General features: G+C 50.1%; 1 protein-coding gene across 4 annotated transcripts in view; it reads right to left on the reverse strand.

Annotated features, from left to right (window-relative positions):
- TBCE (tubulin folding cofactor E) overlaps window positions 1-21233 on the reverse strand; it is a 39388-nt gene extending 18155 nt beyond the window's left edge. For all 4 annotated transcript variants that reach the window (XM_014586809.1, XM_027770841.1, XM_027770842.1 and 1 more), the window contains exons 1-5: window positions 21105-21233; window positions 16147-16277; window positions 13548-13632; window positions 4084-4266; window positions 1385-1473 (exon numbers count right to left, since the gene is read on the reverse strand). In XM_014586809.1, coding sequence (XP_014442295.1) covers window positions 1385-1473; window positions 4084-4266; window positions 13548-13632; window positions 16147-16246 — 457 coding nt within the window. In that variant the 5' untranslated portion in view covers window positions 16247-16277; window positions 21105-21233. The remainder of the gene's footprint in view (window positions 1-1384; window positions 1474-4083; window positions 4267-13547; window positions 13633-16146; window positions 16278-21104) is intronic.
- Between the last annotated feature and the right edge of the window lie 434 nt (window positions 21234-21667).

Raw genomic sequence — 21667 nt, forward strand, 5'->3', positions numbered from 1 at the left:
CCCCCCCCCCCCCCCCCCAGCCATACCTGCTGCCCTGAGACCCGGCGGGCCAGGCGGAGAGGCTGCTGCAGAGAGCTCTGCGCCCCAGGTCCTTGCTGAACCCTTCCACACCCACTGCCCACAGTGGGGAGGGCCACGTCCAGCCACATTCAGCCTGCATTCGGGGTCCACAGAGAGCAGGCTGCGGGCAGCGGGGGCCGGTCTGGATGCTCCAGTAGTCCCGGGCCCCAGGGACTCCCCAGGTGGAAGTCTGCTCTCCTTCCCGTCTCTGAAGAGACCACCACGTGGCACGTCTTCACCTGACCAGCCAGCTGCATATACCTGCTGCCTGTGCATGCTTACAGAGAGCAGGCAGCCTGAAAGGCGGGGAAGGACCTTCCAGCGTCAGAGGAAGCCTGTTTGGTCTGCCAATGGGAAAGGGTGACACCTGCCTCCTGCATTTGCAGTCGTGGGTATAAAACCAACATAGAAAACAAGAAGTGGCAGGAGTTCCACCTGTGGGAACACAGGCCGGAGGGCGCTGCGGGTGATAGTAACCCTGTCAGAGTGGTCTTGGGTCCAGAGCTGCGCCCACCTAAACACACCGGCACACCCGTGGGCGCCATGGCCCAGACAGGCCATAGGCTGCAAGGAATGGCAGTGTGTGGGACCCATCAGGGGTCCCTGTCTCTCGTAGGGTACAAACAAAACACACACACACGCACACCTGCGTGCTCGCACACATACACACAGGGAGAGAGAGACTGTGGTCTCCAGAAAGCCTTCAGAAACGCCTGTCTAGAGAAACTGACAGAACTGCTTTGGGGGCAGGAAAGCCAAACTTCAGTAAAGTTTTTTTCTCACCAACAAGAAATTCATGAAAAGCCAGCCCAGGGCTGGACAGTGGCCGGGGATACGCTCAGGGCCTCAGACTCCTGCTCAGCGGTCCAAGCGTACTGGACAGCCCCTCCGTGCCCGCGAGGCGGCCTGGGCCGCACACCGGGCAGGTGGGGTGGAGGCGATGGCGCAGGTAGACGCCCACCATGCACTCGTCCTCCCTTTCCATACCACGGGGCACGCGCGTGTGCGACGTGAGCACAGGAGACCTGGTCACACCGCAGCCCTTCCTCTGAGGCTCCATCCGGCGGGCGTCCTGGTGTCCTGGGCCTGTGCCACACGCTGGTGCTGGAGGTGTCCGGCTGGGACTAGAACCCGGCCAGCCCTGTGGGGCCCAGTGCCCTCTGCCCAGCGCTTAAGCACTGTACTCTGGGGCTCTGCGTCCTTTTGAGGAGCCACTGGTAGCCACTCCCACTTCCTTGTCCTCGGCAGGCGAGGCGGTCTGGGAAGGTGGAGGACGGCCCCGGCATGTCAGATCCCGGCGCCAAGCCCCCAGCACGAAGGATACTGGGGCACGTCTGTGCGACTCCTCCGGGGTCTCCGGCACTGCTCACCGCGCAGCTCCTCAGAGAGATTTCTCGCAACCGGCTCAGCTGACTGCAAGGCAGAGGGAGCATGGGTGTGTGACACAAGCGTGCACATGAGTGTGCACACAAGTGCGTGTGTCGCTGGCACGCAACAGAATAAGGACACACTTCAGGCACACAAATGGTTACCAGGAGTCACACACGCCAGGACCCACCCCGGAAGGAGGAACGAGACGTTACCGAAGAGGAGGGCGGCAGTCTGAGGCCGGTCTCCCCACAGCCCCTCTGCAGCCCCTAGGGCTTATGCTGCAGTGGGTGGTGCACCGTGAGGCCCTCTCACTACTGCCACCAATGTCCACACCCCTCACAGGGGCCACTGTCCATCTTGTGAGCCCGACAGAAAGGCCGCTTTCAGGGCTTCCTGCACTCCACCTCCCTCCCGGTCAGCAGGGAGAGCCCACTCTGTGGAGCCGCGGGGCTCCAGGAGGCTGGCTGCACCTACACCCTTCTCTGCAAACAGACTACGCGGACTTCCTGCGGTGCTGGCCTGGCGCTCGGGGCTGCTGCTACACTCGTGTTCACGCCTCTGCAGGGGACACCGAGACTACGCCAGCAGTGCCCTGAGGTATTTCGAGGGCCCATTTGTGAAATGCAGAGGACCTGGCTGTCGATCGGTTAAAGGAATGTACGTGGCATTTTGTTTAAGAGCTCAGAACCCGGAGCCAGACTGCCCGGGCTCAAACCCAGTCCCATCACCCTGTGGTGTTGGGGAAATTAATTCATCTCTCTGTGCCTGAGACTTCCCGTCTTCAGAACGTGTGGCCTGCCCGAAGCGCATGGTGGCGCTCGTCACGGCAGCCCAAGGTAAGACAACCCTCGCACCGAGGACCGGAGAAGGGCGAACAAGCGCTGCGTGATTGAAATGAAATACTGCAAAGGAAAAGGGGCTGGGCCCCAGGCGGTGCCCTGAAGGTGCTGGGCTTCCCCGGAGCCCACGGTTACAGTCAAGACCCAGCAGAAAGTCACAGCAGGTGTGTGTGCGCATGTGCCCCAACCCCGACAGGAGCCTGGGAGAGAAGGGACTGCAGTGAGGCCATCCCCCAGGGGGTGATGTCTCACCTTCCCTGTCTCTTTCTAGTGAGAGCATGAATCCTGTGGCAAACACCCTACGAAAGTTTTTGACGGGGCCAGCAGGTGGCGTAGTGGTTAAGGTGCTGGACCCCTGGATGGCTGACCACAGTTTGAGTCCTGGATCCAGTGCCTTGAAAATCACATCAGACGTGTGTAAGCGCATCCCCACAATCCCAGGAGACTGCAGAAGGGATCGTGGCGTGTCCCCTCCTGGGGAGCGGTGTCCCACTTTCCCTCTCACTGTCTCTTTGGCTAGCACACTCACCTTATGGAAAAAAAAAAAAAAGAAAACTTAAGGAAAAAGAAAAACACAAAGCCTGTGGGGCCAGCTGGTAGCAGGGAGATTAAGGGGCTGGATCCACATGCCCAACTACGCGGTTCAGTCTGGGGCTCAGCTGCTAGAGTCGAGCCAGGCACACGTGCGTGCCCAAAAGCCTGAGAGGAGGCTGGAAGAGAAAGGACTGTGGTGTGGCCACCTCCCCTGGGAGAGGGGGTGATTTCTCACTTGCATGCTCTCTCTCTAGGAGTGCACATGCCCTCTAGCAAAAACTAAAGAGGAAAGCAAAAAAAGCTGCTTTAAAACATGCTACAACGCAGATGAACCTGCAGCTTACACAAGTGAACTGTACGCTTAGAAATAGTTCAGAAGGCTATCTGAGATATGTGCATTTTGCTACAATTTTTAATGGTAGAATTATGTGGTGAGTTACTACCGTGAAGCTCTCAGAACACCTGTCCGGAACACAGTCAGTAACTACGTACGCATTTATAAATACCAGCGTAAAACTGACTGCATTTGGGGGAAATGCCAAGACCACTGCAAACTAGAGCTAGCAAACCCTGGGAACAGGAGAGGCAGCGGGCACAGTTCTGGGGTGGAAGCTCCCAACGTCCTCAGGGTCCACGTCTCCGTGATGTGTCAGTGTGCGCTGCGCAGTTAGGGCGAGGAGACCGAGTGGCACCGCACACGCCACCCTGTGTCTGCTGAGCCGCACAGCTCACCACACCTGCCGCCTCCGCTTCCTGTTCCATGCTGACTTGCAGGAGAGGCCTGCTTTTACCACATAGTGGCACGAAACCCCACTTTGCAGGGACATGACATCATCGGCGGGAAGCACGGGAATCCCCTGAAACTGGGAGCCTCCTCAAGGTAGTACTCTGTACCACGGCTGAGGGAGGTCACTGTTTTCCAGAAAAATTGAAACGCCCACACTGTGGGGACAAGCTGGCCCAGAGCTCAGAGACATGGTCTCAACACCCAAATGCCAGCCTCGTTACTGATGTGTGAACACGGGACAGCAGGTGTAAACTCTAACATGGACAAATCGCTGTTTCAACCGCCATCTAGAAATAGCCACCACCCTCAGCTAAAACGAAGGTTTTCATTTCCCTGAACACTCAATGCTGGGATTCCTCGGATTTCGACTTGCGGTGTGGAGGAAAAGAAGAAAGCAGTTTGTGAGCCCTGACCGCTGGCGTGCAGTAAGTGGACTTCAATCCTAGGCCCTGCTGCAGCGTCAGTCAGTCCACCAACGCCACCTCCACTCACCTTTGCTGTTTTGCAACAGAGTCAAAACCAACAGTCTCCACGGGTTTGTTTCCAAAGGTAACAGTCTGCTCTCGTGCGTCTTCTGGCCCATCTTCTAACACATAGCGGTTCTTGACTGCAGTGAGAAAGTCTATTCCAAAGTTGACTTTGTTTGGACGAATAAAGGACCCTCCTGTTGGGTGCCTGATAAGGGAGGGAAATGAAGCGTGGGAAGTAGTGTACAACCACACAGACCTCAGCTGCAATGTCCTGAAGACTATGAAAACTTCCATATGGTGAGAAGTCAGAATCAGTATAAAAGGGAAGATTACGTGCCAAAGAAAAATGTATAGGGGCCAGCAGGTGTTGTGGAGGTTAAGGGTGTTGTACTCCTCCACATGGCTGGCCACAGTTCAAGACCTGGCCCTGGCGGCTTGCTTTCTCACTTTCTTTCTCTCTCTTTGGTGAGCATGTGTGTCCTATACAAAAATTTAAAAATAATTAAATTAATATATTTTTTAATGTATAATCAATATGACAGATCATAAAGAGTTAAAATATAAAATGCAACCTTGTAAAAGCCCTAGAGATAAACAGACTAGAAATACAAAACAGATAATTCACATCAGAGGATACAAAAGCATTAATATCCATCGGTGAAAATTCTACCTTGCTAATGATTGAGAAACACAAATGAAACTATTTTCAAAAAAACTGGCAATAAATACAGAAAAACCATAAACCTCATGGACTGTAAGGTTGGGCTCATCTAAAATTGGATAATCGTGCTCCTGGGAACCTGTCAGCAGACAATATTAAAAGAAAACTGTACAGGGGCCAGAGGGGGAGGGGTGGTTAGGGCATGGATGCCGTGGCCAGCTGCTGTGGCCAGCTACAGTTTGAGTCTCAGACCTCGCAGCTTGAAATCAGGCCCGGCATGTGGGTATGCATGCTGAAAACTCCAGGAGGAGAATGGAGAGAACAGATTGTGACGTGTCCACCTCCCCACCCCGGGGCAGGGTGTGATTTCTCATTTTCCATCTCCTTGGCAAGCACAGGTGCCCTACAGCAAAAATCTAAAAAAAAAAGAATTATGAAAATTTTGTACAATACCATTTATTTTGACTGGAGGAACTCTGAAAATCATAAAAAGAACTAGCTGGATAGGAACTACTAAGGAAGCCAGACCAGACCGACTCAGTCATTTAAAAGTTCTATCCGTGGGGCCGAGCAGACGCACAGCAGTTACGGCGCTGGACCCCACATGGCCAACTGAGGTTTGAGTCCCGGACCTGGTGGCTTGAAACACACTGGACATGTGTATGCGTGCCCAAGATCCCAGGAGAATGGAAGGGAGGGACTGCGGAGTGGCCGTCCCCCGGGAGGGGTGTGTTTCTCACTTCCCCTCACTCTCTCTGCCTCTATTTCTCTCCAGCAAGTGCATGCACCCTAAGGCAAAAACCTCTCAAAAAAAGTCTTATCTGTAATACTTAAATACTTACAAAATAATCTTGAGTTTTTAAAAAAATTTTAAGACTTCTTTTTTTGCTATAGGGCATGTGTGCTCACCAGAGAGAGAGAGAGGGAGACAGAGAGTGAGAAAGACAGAAAGAAGGAAAGTGAGAGATCACCACACCTCCCCACCCCTGAGAGGACGGCCATGTCATAATCTCTTCTCTCGGAATTTAGGGCACACACACACGTGCCTGGTGTGACTTCTAGGATACTGGGTCCAGGACTCGAACCACAGAGGAGGCAACGTGGGAGCCAGCGCCTCTACCATCATACTACCTGCTAACCCAATAATGCTGAGATTTTTTAAAAGGAGAATATAAACTGTACAACAGAGGAATAATATCTCCGAGTGGACAATGGCTGTAAGAACACGAGGACTGAAAACACCCACGGTGACAGCACTGTATACGAGTCTTTTAAACAACCAGCCGCACCTGCAGCTGGCCCACAGTCCGATGTCTAAGGGCGCTGCTCCCGGATGGCCAGAGAGGCTTGGAAGCCCAGGCCCAAATCCTGACAGGGCAGAGATGGAGGAGAAGAGACTGAAGCGAGACTGCCCACTGGGGATGCTTGCTCTGTCGGAGTGAGTACACCCCTGGCTTATCAACAGCAAACGCATGTGGGGTAAAACAGACCGTGGAGAAGGAAGTCTACAGAAATATATCGCATCATCAGAAAAGTCATGACACATTTTTTACATAGAGAAACATGTTTTAATTTAACTTTATGTATTTATTTATTTTAATTTGACCAGAGAGGAACAGAGTGAGAGTAATAAAAAAAAAGAGAGAGTGAGAAAGTAAGCCACCAGGTCCAGGAACTCAAACCACAGTTGATGTGGGAGTCCAGCGCCCTTAACCACGATGCCACCTGCAGGCCCCTAGAAAAACATTTTTAAAAAGTCATGACTTTCGGGGGGACCAACAGTTAGCATAATGGCTATGTTGCTAAACTCCCATGTAGCTGAGTCCTGGACCCGGTGGCTTAAACTCACACCAGGCACGTGTGCGTGCATGCCCAAGATCCTAAGAGGAGAATGGAGGAGAAGGGATTGCGGCGTGGCCACCTCCCCTGGGGTGTGTGTGGAGAGCAGCCAGTTTGAAAACACGTGGCCTGTAGACACGTGCAGAAACACGTGCTTCCGGAAGCTACTCTAGCAGGGCTCTGAGACGCAGCGGCAGAGGAGAGCAGCATCTGCTTATTGTCAGTGGTTGTCTTCCTGCTGTTGTTGATACCCAGTACCCCAGTACTGCCCAGTATCGGGCTAAAGTGAAGTCACAAGCGTTTATGAGATTGTCCCCCCCAAAATTATTTGGTGCCAGTCACTTTCACATCTTCAGACGATTTACATCCCAAAACAACTGGCTCTGCATTCCAATTTCTCCTCCCTTATTTTCTTTGCATTCCACTTCCTTCTTCCCCATTCCTTCTGCATCCTATTTCCTGCCCTTTACTGTAAAAGAATAAACCTGAGGCTGGTTCTGGTCGCAACGTCTGCAACAGAGCAGCTGTGCCGCCCGACCCTTGCTTTTCTGTACCTGTGAGTCTCTGTGTGTTTGTTATTGCGTCTATTTCTCACCCACAGCCTTCCCCACTCGGAAACATGTTCATGCTGAGCTGGTCCTGGCAAAGTGGTGCCCAACAAGGGGCTGAGATCCAGTTTTGCGCTACCTGGGGTTGCCCGATGGAGGTCTCTGATTGTCCATGGCCTGCTATACACCTCTGACTGACCTGACTGTCCTGTGTCCTGAGAGAACATCGACAGTGCCTCTACTGTTTGACGGGGTCAGGACCGGCCCTGTGTCCCGTTTCCCAGGTGCCCTAGCGGCCTCCATCTATGTCTGTTTTGGATCTACATTCACTGGCAAAATGCCTCTCTCTCCGGCAGTTAGTACGTATTCCGGGGACCTGCGTGGGTGCAGGCGTCGGGCCTTTTGGTTCTCTGGTCGCATCCCCTTGATTGTTTAGGGTCTGGACAGTCACGGCCATGTGTCCTGGCCTGTCACAACTGAAACAATTTCTCTTTGATTTCTGTTGCATAACTTCCTTTAACGCAGCTGCTAAAGCCATACCCTGGATTTGTGGTTCCCCAATGTCCTGACACAGCCTAATGAAATTGGTCCCGGCAGGGGTGATTTCTCGCTCTCTGTCTCTGTCTTTCTGGCAAGTGCATGCACCCTATAGCAAAACCCCTCCCCCTCCCCCCAAAATAGTCATGACTTTCCAGACAACCGAACCTCAATATAAATCTTAACACAATTTATATTGAGGTCTTACAGCAATAGTTAGTAATGCTCTACAGCAGGATTTAACAGAAATAATAATAATTACATTTCTCTATGTAATGACCATTCTACCAGGCTTTCCAAAAGATTCAATGTAGGCTTTTTTTTTTTTTTTTTTTTTAATTTTCTAGAGAGTGCATGTGCTTGCCAGAGAGACAGGAGGGAGAGGAAAAATGAGAAAGCACCCCTTATGGGAGATGTCACACCACAATCTCTTCTCCGTTTCTCCTCTTTGGATTCTGGGCATGAATGCATACGTGCCTGGCATGCGCCTCAAGCTGCCAGGCCCAGAACTTGAACCATGATTTCGGTCACGAGGAATTCAGCTGACTTAACCACCATGCCACAGGCTGGCCCACAACCTGGAACTCTTTAAGAAATTATACCTTCTTACAAGTCCATTGTAATTAAAAAGGATGAAAACTAGTTATAAGTTTTGTCAATCTAAACATATTTTTATATAGGAAGTGGATTCATGAAAATTTTTTTTTCACTTGAAAAAAATTTTTTGAGAGATTTTTGCTGTGATGTGCATGCACTCGCCAGAGACAAAGAGAGAAAAGGCAAGAAATCAGCCCCAGGGGATAGCCATGTTGCAATCCCTTCTCCTCCATTCTCTTTTCAGGATTTTGGGCACGTATGCACAAGTGCCCAGCGTGTCTTAAGCCACTGGGTCTGGAACTCGAACTGCGAACTGCAGTCGACTATGTGGGGGTCCAGCGACGTAACCATTACACCACCTGCTGGTCCCACTTCAAGTAACTATTCTCTGAGATATATTACTGTTTAATTTGTTTCAGTTTGCTTTTGTTTTAAAGGTTTGGTTATTTTCTTGTTGCTTTATTCTTACTGTATGTCAAACAGTAATCTAGTTTAAAAGTCAAAACTTGGGACCAGCAGGTGGCGTGGTGGTTAAGGCGCTGGACCCCCTGCAGAGCTGACCACAGTTCGAGTCCTGGACCTGGTGGCTTTCTCTCTCTCTCTCTCTCTCTCTGTGTGGTCACAGTAAAAAAAATATATAAAAATAAAATTAAATAAATAATTATAAAATAAATAAAAGTCAAAACCATCAAAACATCAAGTCAGAGACTCTGTACACTCTGCCCTTCTGCCCCAGACTGCGGCTCTTTGCTGTCGGGCTCATGACAATCACTGGGCTGTTTGCAGTTTGCTTCCAGCATCCCCACCTGTCTGCCCCAGGGCCAAAGTCCACCTTATGTTCTGCTTGAGATCACTGTTAAAGCAGAGGTCAGACCCTCACAGATGTTACTCTATTCTGTACTGGGATTTTGTGAGAGTCATGAGCTGAACTGGTTGGAAAAATACACAGGAAGAAAACAGGGCATGGCTTTGGAACTATACACTCTGTCCGGAAGCTACGTCCTGGAGAGGCAGTACCTAGGAGAACTGAGAATCCAGAGGCCGAGTCCACAGAAACCTGCTCAGTGCCTCCTGATGCTCTGTGTGTCAGCTGTGAGGACAGCAAACGAACTCAGAGTTCTGTGTTTGGGACCCGCAGATAGCGTAAAGGTTACGTTGCTGGACTCCCACGGAGTGGACTGCGGTTCACATCTCTGACCCGGCAGCTTAAAACTCACACCAGGCACATGTGTGTGCACCCAGGATCCCGAGAGGAGAAGGGACTGCGATGCGACCATCCCCCCGGGAGGGTGATTTCTTGCTTTCTGTCTCTCTCCAGTGACCGCAAACACCTTATAACAAAAATCTCTTAAAAAACAAACAAACAAACAAAAGCTTTCTATGTTGAAGCTCATAGCTGCACTGCCATGGCCTTGCTCCTGAAGAGCTGGAGACCCCGTGCTGCTGCAGGACGGCAACCTGACTCGGCTCTGAGGTACATCACCACGTGGCCGCCACAGGGATATTTATGACCTGAGAGCTTTAAATTGCTTTGCCTTCATTAAAGTAACATACAAATACTTTTTTAAAGATGGGTAAAATTTTATTTATTCATCCATTTATTTTAATTTGACCAGAGAGAGAGAGAGAGAGAGAGAAGAGGGAAAGTGAGAAAGCCAGCCACCAGATCCGGGACTCGAACGAACCACGGTCAGTCAAGTGAAATTGTCCAGCGCCTTAAACACCATGCCACCTGCTGGTCCCCAACATATGAATATTTTAAAATGTTTATTGTGGCAACAGCAACTTCTCCAGATTGGTATTTAATCACAATAAGACACTGTGAGAAAAACGCGAAACAGAAGAGTCTCAAGAGTTCCTTAAGCACAGTGCTATGTGTGACAGAGCGGGCCAGCTGGCCTGGCGTGGCGTGAGCACGCGGGCTGTGAGCGCCGTCCGAGGCCAGGCTTCACTGCTGCACTGCGCTGGCCACTAGCAGCACACAGAACGGCAACCCCGGAGGGCGGACCAGACTCCTGTGGTGACAGCACATCAGGCCGGAATGCAACTCACAGATGGCACTGCGTACTCAGACGGGACGACCTCCGAGTGCCTGTGAGGAATGGAACTGAAGCATGAGGCCAGGGCCAGTCAGAGGTGTGACGGGCAAGGCAGCTGGGTTCCAGGCCAACCGCGCAGCCCAAGGCTCACAGCTGCACTTGGAAACACAGCAGGTGTGTGCGCTTGCCCCGATCCCAACGGGGACGTGGAGAAGGACTGAGCGTGACTACTCCCTGTGGGCAGCTCTGTCTCTCCTCCCAGCATGCGCACATGCCTTACAACATTTCAAAAACAATAGCACGAGTCCATTTCCGTGCAAAATATTTTGAAATCCATGTGTAGCTGTTTTATAATACACAGGTTCCACAAATATTTTTGATGCTCCCGCATGATTTTTTAAATGCCCATCTCAGTCATATAAAAGATGTACTGCACATGCGGCACGCTCAGGGATGATACGCTGCAGGCGTGGCGAAGGACACGGGTCCTTCTGGGAACCAGCGGGAAGGAACCAGCAGCAGCAGTTTAACCAACGGGCCCTTACCGAGAGCGCCTCCCCACACTTCCCCGCTCTGTGAAGTCTCTGACATTAGGCAGTGAAGACATTAGCCCTGGGCACACAGGAGCATGGTGGCTAAGCGCCCTGGACTCCCACTACCTACCACTATATATTATGTCTACATCTTCTCCTAAGAACTTTTTATAATTTATTTACTTATTATAATCATTTTAAAGTTTTCTATAGGGCAGGACATTGTGGTTAAGGGTGCCGGATTCCCACATGTCCGAATGTGGCATGGTGGTCGAGGCACTGCACTCCCACATGGCTGACTGTGGTTCAAGTCCCAGACCTGGTGGCTTGCTTTCTCACTTTCCTTCCTTCCCTCTCTCTCTCTCACTCACTTACTCTCTGGTCAACTTTAAAAAAATTAAATTAAAAAAAATATTTTTTTTAAATAAAGTTTGCTATAGGGCATGTGTGCTCACCAAAGAGACAGAGAGAAAGGGAGGGATGTGAAAGCAAGCCACCAGGTCTGGGACTTGAACCACAGTCGGCCATGTGGGAGTGCAGTGCCTCAACCACCATGCCACCTGCTGGCCCCCAGTAAGGACTTTTTCTTAGTGGTGGCTTTGCACCCCACTGCCAGATGCCCTGTGTTCCATTTAATCCAGTTCGTTAATGGGGACCGCGGTGATTCCGCCTTGCCTTTCTCACTTGATGAATTGTGAACTGTTAATAAATCAATCAGAAAACTTTATATTCGTCCAATTAAAAAAATAACAAATTGGTCAAACAAAAAGGACAGGGCTAGCCACTGGCCTAGTGGCTAGATCCCAAATAGCCAACCACAGTTCAAGTCCTGTCCCTGGCAGCTTAAGAAACACAACAGGCGTGTGTGTGTTTGTGAGTGCCCAAAATCCTAACCGGGTAGAGAAATAAGAGAGAGGAGACCGTGGCAAGACTGTGGCCCATTGAGTGCTTTTTCCCTCTCACTAGCTCTTTCTCAGTCTGTCTCCTATAGTGAGTGCACATAGCCTCTGGCCAAAAAAGAAAAGAGGGGCCGGCAGGTGGCGTGGCGGTCAAGGTGCTGGACTCCCACATGGCTGACCATGGTTTGAGTCCCTAACCTGGCGGTTTGCTTTCTCACTTTCCCTCTCTCTTTCTCTCTGTCCCTTGCTGGTCAAATTAAAATAAATAAAATTACACAGTAAAAAATAATGTTTAAAAAAGAAAGAAAGAAAGAAAAAGAAAGCAATTCCCACTGGTAAAATTAAAGACCAGAATAATTTTCTTTTTTGAAGAGTTTATTGAGGCGGGGGCCAGTAGGTGGTATGGTAGTTAAGGGCACTGGACTCCCACATGGCCAACCATGGTTCAAGTCCCAGACCTGGCGGCTTGCTTTCTCACTTTCTCTCACTCTGTCCCTTTCTGGTCAAATTAAAACAAACAAATCAATTATTTAACTAATCAATTAAGTTAAGTAAAATAATCCTTTAAATACAGAATTAATTTGGAACCAGCAGATGGCAGCTATGTTGCTAAAATGGAGAATGGGTCGATCTTGTAACCAAGTGATTCAAGAAGTGAGATCTCCCATTGTTGATCAAGGTATGAGTCCCAGTTCTGGTTGCTCAAAAAACACTCTGGGTATATGTGCGTGCATGGTGAAATCACAGCAAAATGGAGAGATGGAGGAAAAGGGATTATGCAATGACCATGACCCCACCTCCTTTCTCTAACAAGTATATGCATCACTTTGCAATAAAAAAAAAAGAAAAACAAACAAACAAAAAACAGAATTAATTTATTTATTACTGTTTTTTTTTTTTTAAGAGAGATTTCTGCTATAGGGCACATGCACTCATTAGAGAGTCAGAGAAAGCGGGAAATCACCCCCAGTGGGATACCCATGCTGCAATCCCCCTGCTCCACCCTCTTCTTGGGACTTTGGGTACATGAGAGGGAGTAACACGCCATCTAGGAGCAAGCCTAGGGCGCGAGTCGTGGTCCGCCGCGTGGGAGTCCCGCACCTTAACCACCAGGCCACCCACCTGCCTGAACCAGAGATTTTTTTTTTTTTGAGAGGTTTTACCTTAGCATGCATGTGCTTACCACAGACAGACAGACAGACAGACACAGTGAGAGGGAAAGTGAGAAATAACCCCCCAGGGGTAATGTCCATGCCACAATCCCTTCTCCTGGGATCATGGACACACAGGCGGCACATGTACCTGGTGAGAATTTCAACCCTCCAGGTCTGGGACTCGAACTGTGGTCAGGTATGTGGGAGTCCGCATAACTGCTACACCACCTGCTGGTCCCCAGAATTTACTATTTTTTTAAGAGAGATTTTTGCTGTAGGGCATGTATGCTCACCAGAGACAGAAAGTGAGAAATCACCCCCCAGGGGGGATGGTCACGCCGCAATCCCTTCTCCTCCATTCTCCTCTCGGGATCTTGGGCACGCACGCACACATGGCCAGCATGAGTTTTAAGCCACTGGGTCTGGGACTTGAACCACGGTCAACTATGTGGGAGTCCAGTGACACAACCATTACATCATCTGCTGATCTCCACCGAGAATTTTTCTTAAAAAAGAAAAACACTTTATAAACAGTAGTAAGTCATAAATCAGAGCATTTTCAGGACACACTGAACCTCCATCATAAATCTCACAAGCCCACGCCTCCTCCTCTGTGCCCCTTTTTTCAACGGCCAGATGCCAGACGCCACGCACAGCCCCCATTACAGTGGAACATTACCTGCATTTAAAGTACACAGTCCCCTCGTGGCTCCCATCATGCTTTCCTCGCTCAGGGTTGTCCCACTCTACTCCTAGCCAGGGTCCTAGCAGAACAGAGAAAGCGCGTGAGCGAACACGTGGCGTGGAGGCCGCATCCAGGAGGGGGTGTCTCTGGGAACAGACAGTCATTCACCTTACACTAGGGAGTTCAACTGGCAGGTGCAGGTGGTACGTCCGAGTCAAAAAGCCACCAAAACGACAACTGCAGGCAACAGAACAATGAAGATCAAGAGTGTGCACCCCTTCCATGTGCCAAACCACCACTCAAGGCTCCGCCTCAGTTCTGGCATTTGCCATGTGCCACTCCAGCCTGCCGTCAGGAACGGGGGCTGCCGAGGCTGGGAGTGTGGGCTTTTCGCAGAGTCCTCGCCCCGTCTCAGGCTGTGTCCACCGAGGGAAGCCCTTGCTCAGGACACTATCCTCCACGGAGACTGAAAAGATCATGACAGACGTACAAGTCCCAGCCCTCGTCCCAACGAGGCAGGGCTGGGGAGGGCTGCCTCATCTTCAGAGCCCTGCGAGGGGCCAGCTGAAACCTCTGCCCCACCCTGCGGCCTCTCCTGGCTGTCCTTGGGTCCTGACCCCAAGAGTACTCCCTAAGAAACTTTTTTTTTTTTGGGAGAGGTTATTGCTGGAGGGCCTGTGAGCTCACCAGGAAGATAGAGAGACAGAAAGCGAGAAATCACCCCCCAGGGGAGATGGCTACGCTGCAATGCCTTCACCTCCATTCTCTTCTTGGGATCTTAGGCACGCACGCTCGCACACTCATGTGCACATGCGCCTGGTGTGAGTTTAAGCTACCGGGTCCAGGACTCAAACTATGGTCGACTATATGGGAGTCCAGTGACATAGCCATTACGCCAACTGCTGGTCCCCCCCCAAGCCGTGTGGGAGCTCAGACCCTGTGTAGGAGCTCAGACCCCAGCCCTGCGTGTGGGAGCTCAGACCCCTGCCCTGCCTGCCGTGTGGGAGCTCAGACCCCATGTGGGAGCTCAGACCCTGTGTAGGAGCTCAGACCCCAGCCCTGCGTGTAGGAGCTCAGACCCCTACCCTGCCGTGTGGGAGCTCAGACCCCAGCCCTGCCATGTGGGAGCTCAGACCCCTGCCCTCCCAGGTGGGAGCTCAGACCCCGTGTGGGAGCTCAGACCCCAGCCCTGCGTGTGGGAGCTGAGACCCTGTATGGGAGCTCAGACCCCAGCCCTGCCATGTGGGAGCTCAGACCCCAGCCCTGCCGTGTGGGAGCTCAGACCCTGTGTGGGAGCTCAGACCCCAGCCCTGCCATGTAGGAGCTCAGACCCCGTGTGGGAGCTCAGACCCCAGCCCTGCCGTATGGGATCTCAGACCCCTGCCCTGCCGTGTGGGAGCTCAGACCCCAGCCCAGCCGTGTGGAAGCTAAGGCCTGAGACTTGGTCTCCTCGCCTGACAACATGGGACCCATAACTGATATTTGTGAGTTACTGGCGTGATATTCAAACCATGGCACATACATGAAAACACAGGTACGGTAATGACTCTGTACTTGTCACCTTACTTTATTAACTAATGACCCCAGTCAAAACAGGGACAAAACTGTCCTCACACCAAGTACCTGCTCACGGACTTCCACGTCAACATGTCCCTTTCTGTCTGTCAAGTCAGTCCCTCGGTCCTCTCAAGGCCGACGTGCAGGAGATGTCCAGACGGCTTCCTAAAGTACACACCACTGGGGGGTGACCCAGCAGGTCCCAGCGAGGCCCGAGAGCCTGCACTGCTGACATAACAGGCGATGCTGCTACTGCTGGGACCACACCAGGAGCGGTGCTGCCTGCACGTCACCGACTGCCAGCACAGTTCTCAGCACAGAGGACACCACGGCGGGTCGGTCGGACGCGTGAGCAAGTTCCTGAACACAAGTCAGTCTAGTTTCTTACAGAAGTAAAAAACTCAAAATAACGTTCAAAATAGGAAATGACCAAACTATATACTATAGTCATTAAGAAATACAAGTAAAGTCACGCTGTGGAACATGTATGTGCAACTTTTTTTTTTTTTAATAACAAAGCAAGAAGTTTATTAAAAGAGAGGGAAAGAAAAACAGAGCTTCCAAGAAGGGAGGGCTCCCAGAAAACGGGATGCCCATAAAACAGCAACTTTAACCAATGCTGTGGCTTGGTGGTTAAAGTGGCTGAATCCCATATGGGTGACTAATCGGTCTGAATCCCAGACCAGTGGTATCGGGGGTGTGCGTGTGTGAGCGTGTGCCCATAACCCTGAGAGAATGGAGAAGGGACTGGTGTGGCCATCCCCCAGGGGCTGCTTTCTCTCGCTCTCTCTTTGGACAGCACATGTGTTCTACAATAAATTTTCTTTTTAAATAGCAGCATTAAATAATCAAATAGCAAATCATTTTTTAAAATCATAGATACCAAAGGACACTGTCACCCAAGTAAAACATCCATACGGGAGACGTCGATAGATCAGTTGTCGATCCCCTCAAAATCAGTGCAGTGAAGCGCTATGGAGAAGCCTACATAGAAAACTACACCAGAAACACACCTCCCACACACACTCGGACATACCTGCCACTGGAGGCACGATGCCAAAAAACCGCACTGTTGCATATTCCCCGTTAACTTCCACTCTTCGTCCAATGACATCTGGCGTCAGGGTGTCACTCATGATGACACAGCAGGAAGACAAAGTATAACATCTAGGAAGAAAAATTTTTTTCTAATGGTTTTAAGAATTTTTAAATTTAATTTTATTTATCATGATTTTTTAATTTACTACAGGACCCATGTGCTCATGAGAGTAAGTGAGAGTGAGAAAGTAAGGTCCGGGACTTGAACCATAGTCAGCCATGTGAATGTCCAATGTCTTGACTACCATGTCACCTATTGGTCCCAGATCTAGGAAAAAAATTACAACACTGACAAGAATTTAATACAATTCCCTTTATATATATAATGCATATGTGTTTATTTATACATTTTCAAATTTCATGTAGAGGGGCCAGCAAGTGCGGTGGTGGTTAAGACACTGGACTCCCACATGGCTGACAGCAGTTGGAGTCCTGGACCAGGCAGCTTGCTTTCTCACTACCCCCATCCCATTTCTGTTAAGTGCACATGCCCTATAGCAAATTAAAAAATAATAGTAATGGGGCTGGCAAGTGGCATGGTGGTTAAGGTGCTGGAAACCCACAGTGCCAACCACGGTTTGAGTCCCAGACCTGGGGGCTTGCTTTCTCACTTTCTCTCTCTCTCTCTCTCTGGTCAAAATTAAAAATTAATAAATAGGGGCTGGTAGGTGGCATGGCGGTTAAAGACACTGGAACTACACGTGGCTGACTGCAGTTCAAGACCTGGATCCAGTAGCTTGCTTTCTCATTTTCCCTCTCTCTCTCTCTCTCTCTCACTCTGATCAAATTAAAATAAATCAATAAAGTTAAAATAACTCTTTTAAAAATTAATAAATTTGGGGCCGGCAGGTGGCATGGTGGTTAAGGGCACTGGACTCCCACATGGCTGACTGTGGTTCAAGTCCCAGACCTGGCAGACTGCTTTCTCACTTTCTCTCTCTCTCTCACTCTGTCCCTCTCTGGTTAAATTTAAATAAATGAATTAATTAATTAAAAAAAATTTTAAAAATAAATAAGATAAAATAATTAATAAATGCAATTAAATTAATTCTTTAAAAAATAGTAATTATGGGACCAGCAGTGAGTGTAATGGCTATGTCGCTGGACTCCCACGTAGTCGACCGCAGTTCGAGTCCCGGACCTGGTGGCTTAAACTCACGCTCATGGTGAATGATCACACGCAATCCTCCTCCTCTTCTCCCTCCCCTCAGGATTTTGGGCACACATGCACACCTAGCATGTTTCTCAAACTGCCACTCTGAGACGGTCATTCATGAGGGATACACCGCCTTCACCACCACACCACTGCTGGCCTGGATCTGGCTTTTCCTGAGCCTGGCGTCGAGCCACATGGCTTCCTGCCTGCAGGGTGCTTGCATCACCATGTGCCACAGTGGCGGGCCGATCACCATAACCACTGTGAGCTACAATCCAGCTGCATCCATACATTCACACTGCTGGCAACCAGTCCGCGAGCCTTCCCGTGTTGCAGAACTGACACTTCAGAGTTTAACGTTAAGCAAGCATTCTCCACTGCCTTCTCCTCCAGGCCCGTTCTGTCTCTGTGGGTTTGACTATTCCGGATACTTCACATGCACAGACGCTCCAGATTTGCCTTGCCTTTTCTATGCCAGAGGGCATGTGTGCTGGGAGTGGGAGGTGAGGCCACCTCATAATCCCTTCTCCTCCATCTCTCCACGCTGTCATGATTTGGGGCACACACACACAGACCCAGCATGTTTCTCAAGACATGAGGACAGGAGCTGATGACAATCAGCCACTAGGCTATGGGGCCAGTCCACAATATTTGCTTTAAAAAAAAAAATTATTTAGGGAGCAGCAGGTGGCACTAGACACTCCCACATGGCCAACCATGGTTTGCATCCCGAACCTGGTGGCTTGCTTTCTTACTTTCCCTCTCTCTGTCTCTCCGTGTGTGTCTCTCTGGTCAAATTAAAATAAATAAAGAAAGAAAATTAATTATTTTTAAAAAATTCTTATTTATTTATTTTTTTTGGAGAGATTTTCACTATAGGGCGCATGCGCTCGCCAGACAGACAGAGAGAGACATAGAGACAGAAAGCGAGAAATCACCCCGCAGAGGGGATTGCCATGCCGCAATCCCTTCTCCTCCATTCTCCTCTCAGGATCTTGGGCACGCACGCACACGTGCCCGGCGTGAGTTTTAAGCCACCGGGTCAAGGATGCGAACCGCGGTCGACTACGTGGGAGTCCAGCGACATAGCCATTACGCTAACTGCTGGTTCCCTAATTCGTATTTAATTTTATTCATCATTATTATTATTTTTAATTTGACCAGGGAGAGAGAGAGGGAAAGTAAAAAACCAAGCCATCAGGTCCTTGAACCATGGTCATCCCTGTGGGAGAGTCCAGTGCACTTAACCACCAAGCCACCTGCCGGCCCCATTTTTCAGTGACTACCTTACTGCATTTAGTAAGAGTTCCTGCCATCCTCTCATGTACATCATGACTAATGTCAAAGCACCTGCCCAGTTACGGTACACACCCACAGCACGCCCTGTGCCACACGGCACTGAGTCACCTCACACCATTTCAAGCAGTTCCTCTCTCTAAAACAGCTCTCTAAAACAAATGCACGTTATTCTTTTGAGAGAGATTTTTGTCTTGGGGGATGTGCCCTCGCCAGAGAGACACAGAAAGACATAAAGCAGGAAATCATCCCCAAGGGGGGGTGGCCATGACACAATCCCTTTTCCTCTGTTCTCATTTTGGGATTTTGGGTGCCCATGCACCTGGCGTGAGTTTTGAGTTGCCAGTTTCTGGACTGAGACCACAGTCGGCCATGAGGGTGTCAAGCCACCTTAACCACCACGCCACCCGCAGGCTCCAGTGAATGCATTTTTATTACAAACTACAGGAAAGATTTAAAAAGAACAAATGAGCCAATGAATTTGTGCCTTTTCTTTTTCTTTTTTTTAAAGAGATTTTTGCTATAGGGCACATGCACTCATTAAGAGAGACAGAGAGAGACAGAGAAAAAGCAAGAAATCACCCCCAAGGGGGGATGGCCACACTGCAACCTCTTCTCCTCCATTCTCCTCTCGGGATTTTGGGCACACACGCACACGCGCCAGTATGAGTTTTAAGCCACTAGGTCTGGGACCTGAACCATGGTAGACTATGTGCGAGTCCAGTGACATAACCATTACACCACCCTTAATTGCTAGAAGGCACATGTGGTCACCGTCGACAGAGACAGAGGGAGAGAAGCTCCCCGCAATGGGGCATGGTCACAACGCAGTCCTTCCCCCCATTCCTCCAACTCTATGGATTTTGGGTACACATATGTCCACACTTGGCATGTTTTTAAGCCAATGGGCTGGGACTCGAATCGTGGTTAGCAACATGGAATCCTACTTCCTTAAACCCTGTACCTTTTCTCTACACACTTTCAAATACAATCAAATATTCTATAAGCAGTCCTCCACAAATGCATTCCAGCTGCGACCCCTAGTAACTGGCAAACTGGTGTCTCCCCTCTTCGGTCATCTCTGCCTTCTTCCTGGATGACACTCATTTCACACTTAGTAAGTCCAGCATATTTGCAAGTCATTTCTGCCACCTGCATTCCCAGCTGAGAGAGGGAAAGTGCCATATACCTCGGTTATAAACTTTTAAGCGCCAAGTACATAAATATACTATTAAAATATGTTAAACTGACTTAACTAAAACAAAATCAAAACCACAGAGAGGTTAACAACTGCTCGTTTTATTGCTGAATAGTCACATCTTATAAAAATAATCAAGTACTGAGCTGACTGAGGAAGACTGTTTAAGTAGCTTGAGGCCAGGTGGTGCCACATGAGAAGATTCTGGGTTCGCCTCCCGGAACCTCCCTGAGTGGCTGGAACTGGTGGTAGAACCTGGCCCGAAGGGCCTTATTGGGAGCATTTGTCTCTTTCTGTTTCTGTCTCTCTGTCACTAAAGAAATAAGTGGACTTTTAAAAATAAAGTTATCAAGAGGCCAGCAGATGGCGTAGTGGTTACATCACTGAATTCCTACATGGCCAACCACAGTTCCAGTCCCAGACCCAGAAGCTTGCAACTCATGTCAGGTGCGTGTGCATGGGTGCCGAAGATCCCACGAGGATGGAGAAGGGATTGCAGCACGGCCATCCCCTGGTGGGTGATTTCTCACTTTCCCTGTCACTATCTCTATCTCTATCTCCAGCAAGCACACATGCCCTCAGGCAAAAACATCTAAAATAATAACAGGGACCAGCAGATTGCATAATGGTTACGTTGCTGGACTCCCACATGGCTGACTGTAGTTCAAGTTCCGGACCCAGAGGCTTAAAACTCACACTGGGCATGTGTGCATACATGCCCAAAATCCCAAGGGAAGGATGAGGGAGCAGGGATTGGAGTGTGCCTATCCCCCGAGGGGTGATTTCTTGCTGTCTCTTGTCTCTCCAGAGAGCACACACACCCTATGGCAAAAATCTTTCTTAAAAAATAAAAATGAATAAAATTATTTTTAAAAGAGAAATATCAGAGTTCACATGATGCAGGACCAGCTCATGCATGATCTTAGAGGCCTCTCTAAAGACTTTGGCTTTTACTCTGAGTAAAAAGGGCAGCCCTTAGGGGACTTTTCTGGGGAGATGAGCTGATTGCTTTCCCTAGGAGGGGCACTCCAGATGCTGGGAAGTAAACAGGGACAGAGGCAAACACTGACTCAGGCAGCTACTGCCGTCAGCGGTCAGCGGGGAGACTGGCTTGGCAGTGGGCAGGGGGAAGGCTTGGAGTCCCGACAGATTCCGGAGGTGGAGTCAAGGCAGTGCCAACGACATGGGAAGCAGATGAGCCCCAGATGACGCTAACGGTGTTGGCCGTGAACATGAACTCACTAACCTGCGATCTGTTACGATGTATGCAAGCCAGGTCGAAGGAGACGCCACACTTACGGCCAAATTAAAGAAGTCTTTACTCAAAGCCTGCTGCTGCGAAAGAACTCACATCTCCCCACACCTCGCAGTCCAAAGTAAGGGGGACGGGGGCTTACAAGGGCAAAAACCACCTCCCGTTCCTGAATGGGGAGGCTGCATGCACTAGCAGGTTACAGAGGCTGTTAACAAGCGTTGCAATGGCCGAGGTTATGGCAAGGACATCTATGGGCGGGTAGCGGAGGGCATTCCTACTCAATTAGAAAAACCTTAACGGCCTAGGGCCCCAAAACGGCGCTTTCAGGAGGGCGGTAGGTGAATGGAGTCACCTTTGTCTACTGTCTCCCTTCTTCCGACCACCTGCCACCAAAGGGGGAGACCCGCGCTGGGTTCTAAGCTCCCCAGGGATGTGCCGGTCACGACACGTGAAGCATGAGCGAGCGCAAACGCTAAGCCTAAAGGGGAGACCGGCGTCACAGGGCACCCATCGCAGGGCGGCGGCCCTGACGCCCCTCCCCGGACCGCGGGGTC

Source organism: Tupaia chinensis, unplaced genomic scaffold, assembly GCF_000334495.1.
Source record: "Tupaia chinensis unplaced genomic scaffold, TupChi_1.0 Scaffold000161_1, whole genome shotgun sequence".
NCBI classification, from domain to species: domain Eukaryota; kingdom Metazoa; phylum Chordata; class Mammalia; order Scandentia; family Tupaiidae; genus Tupaia; species Tupaia belangeri.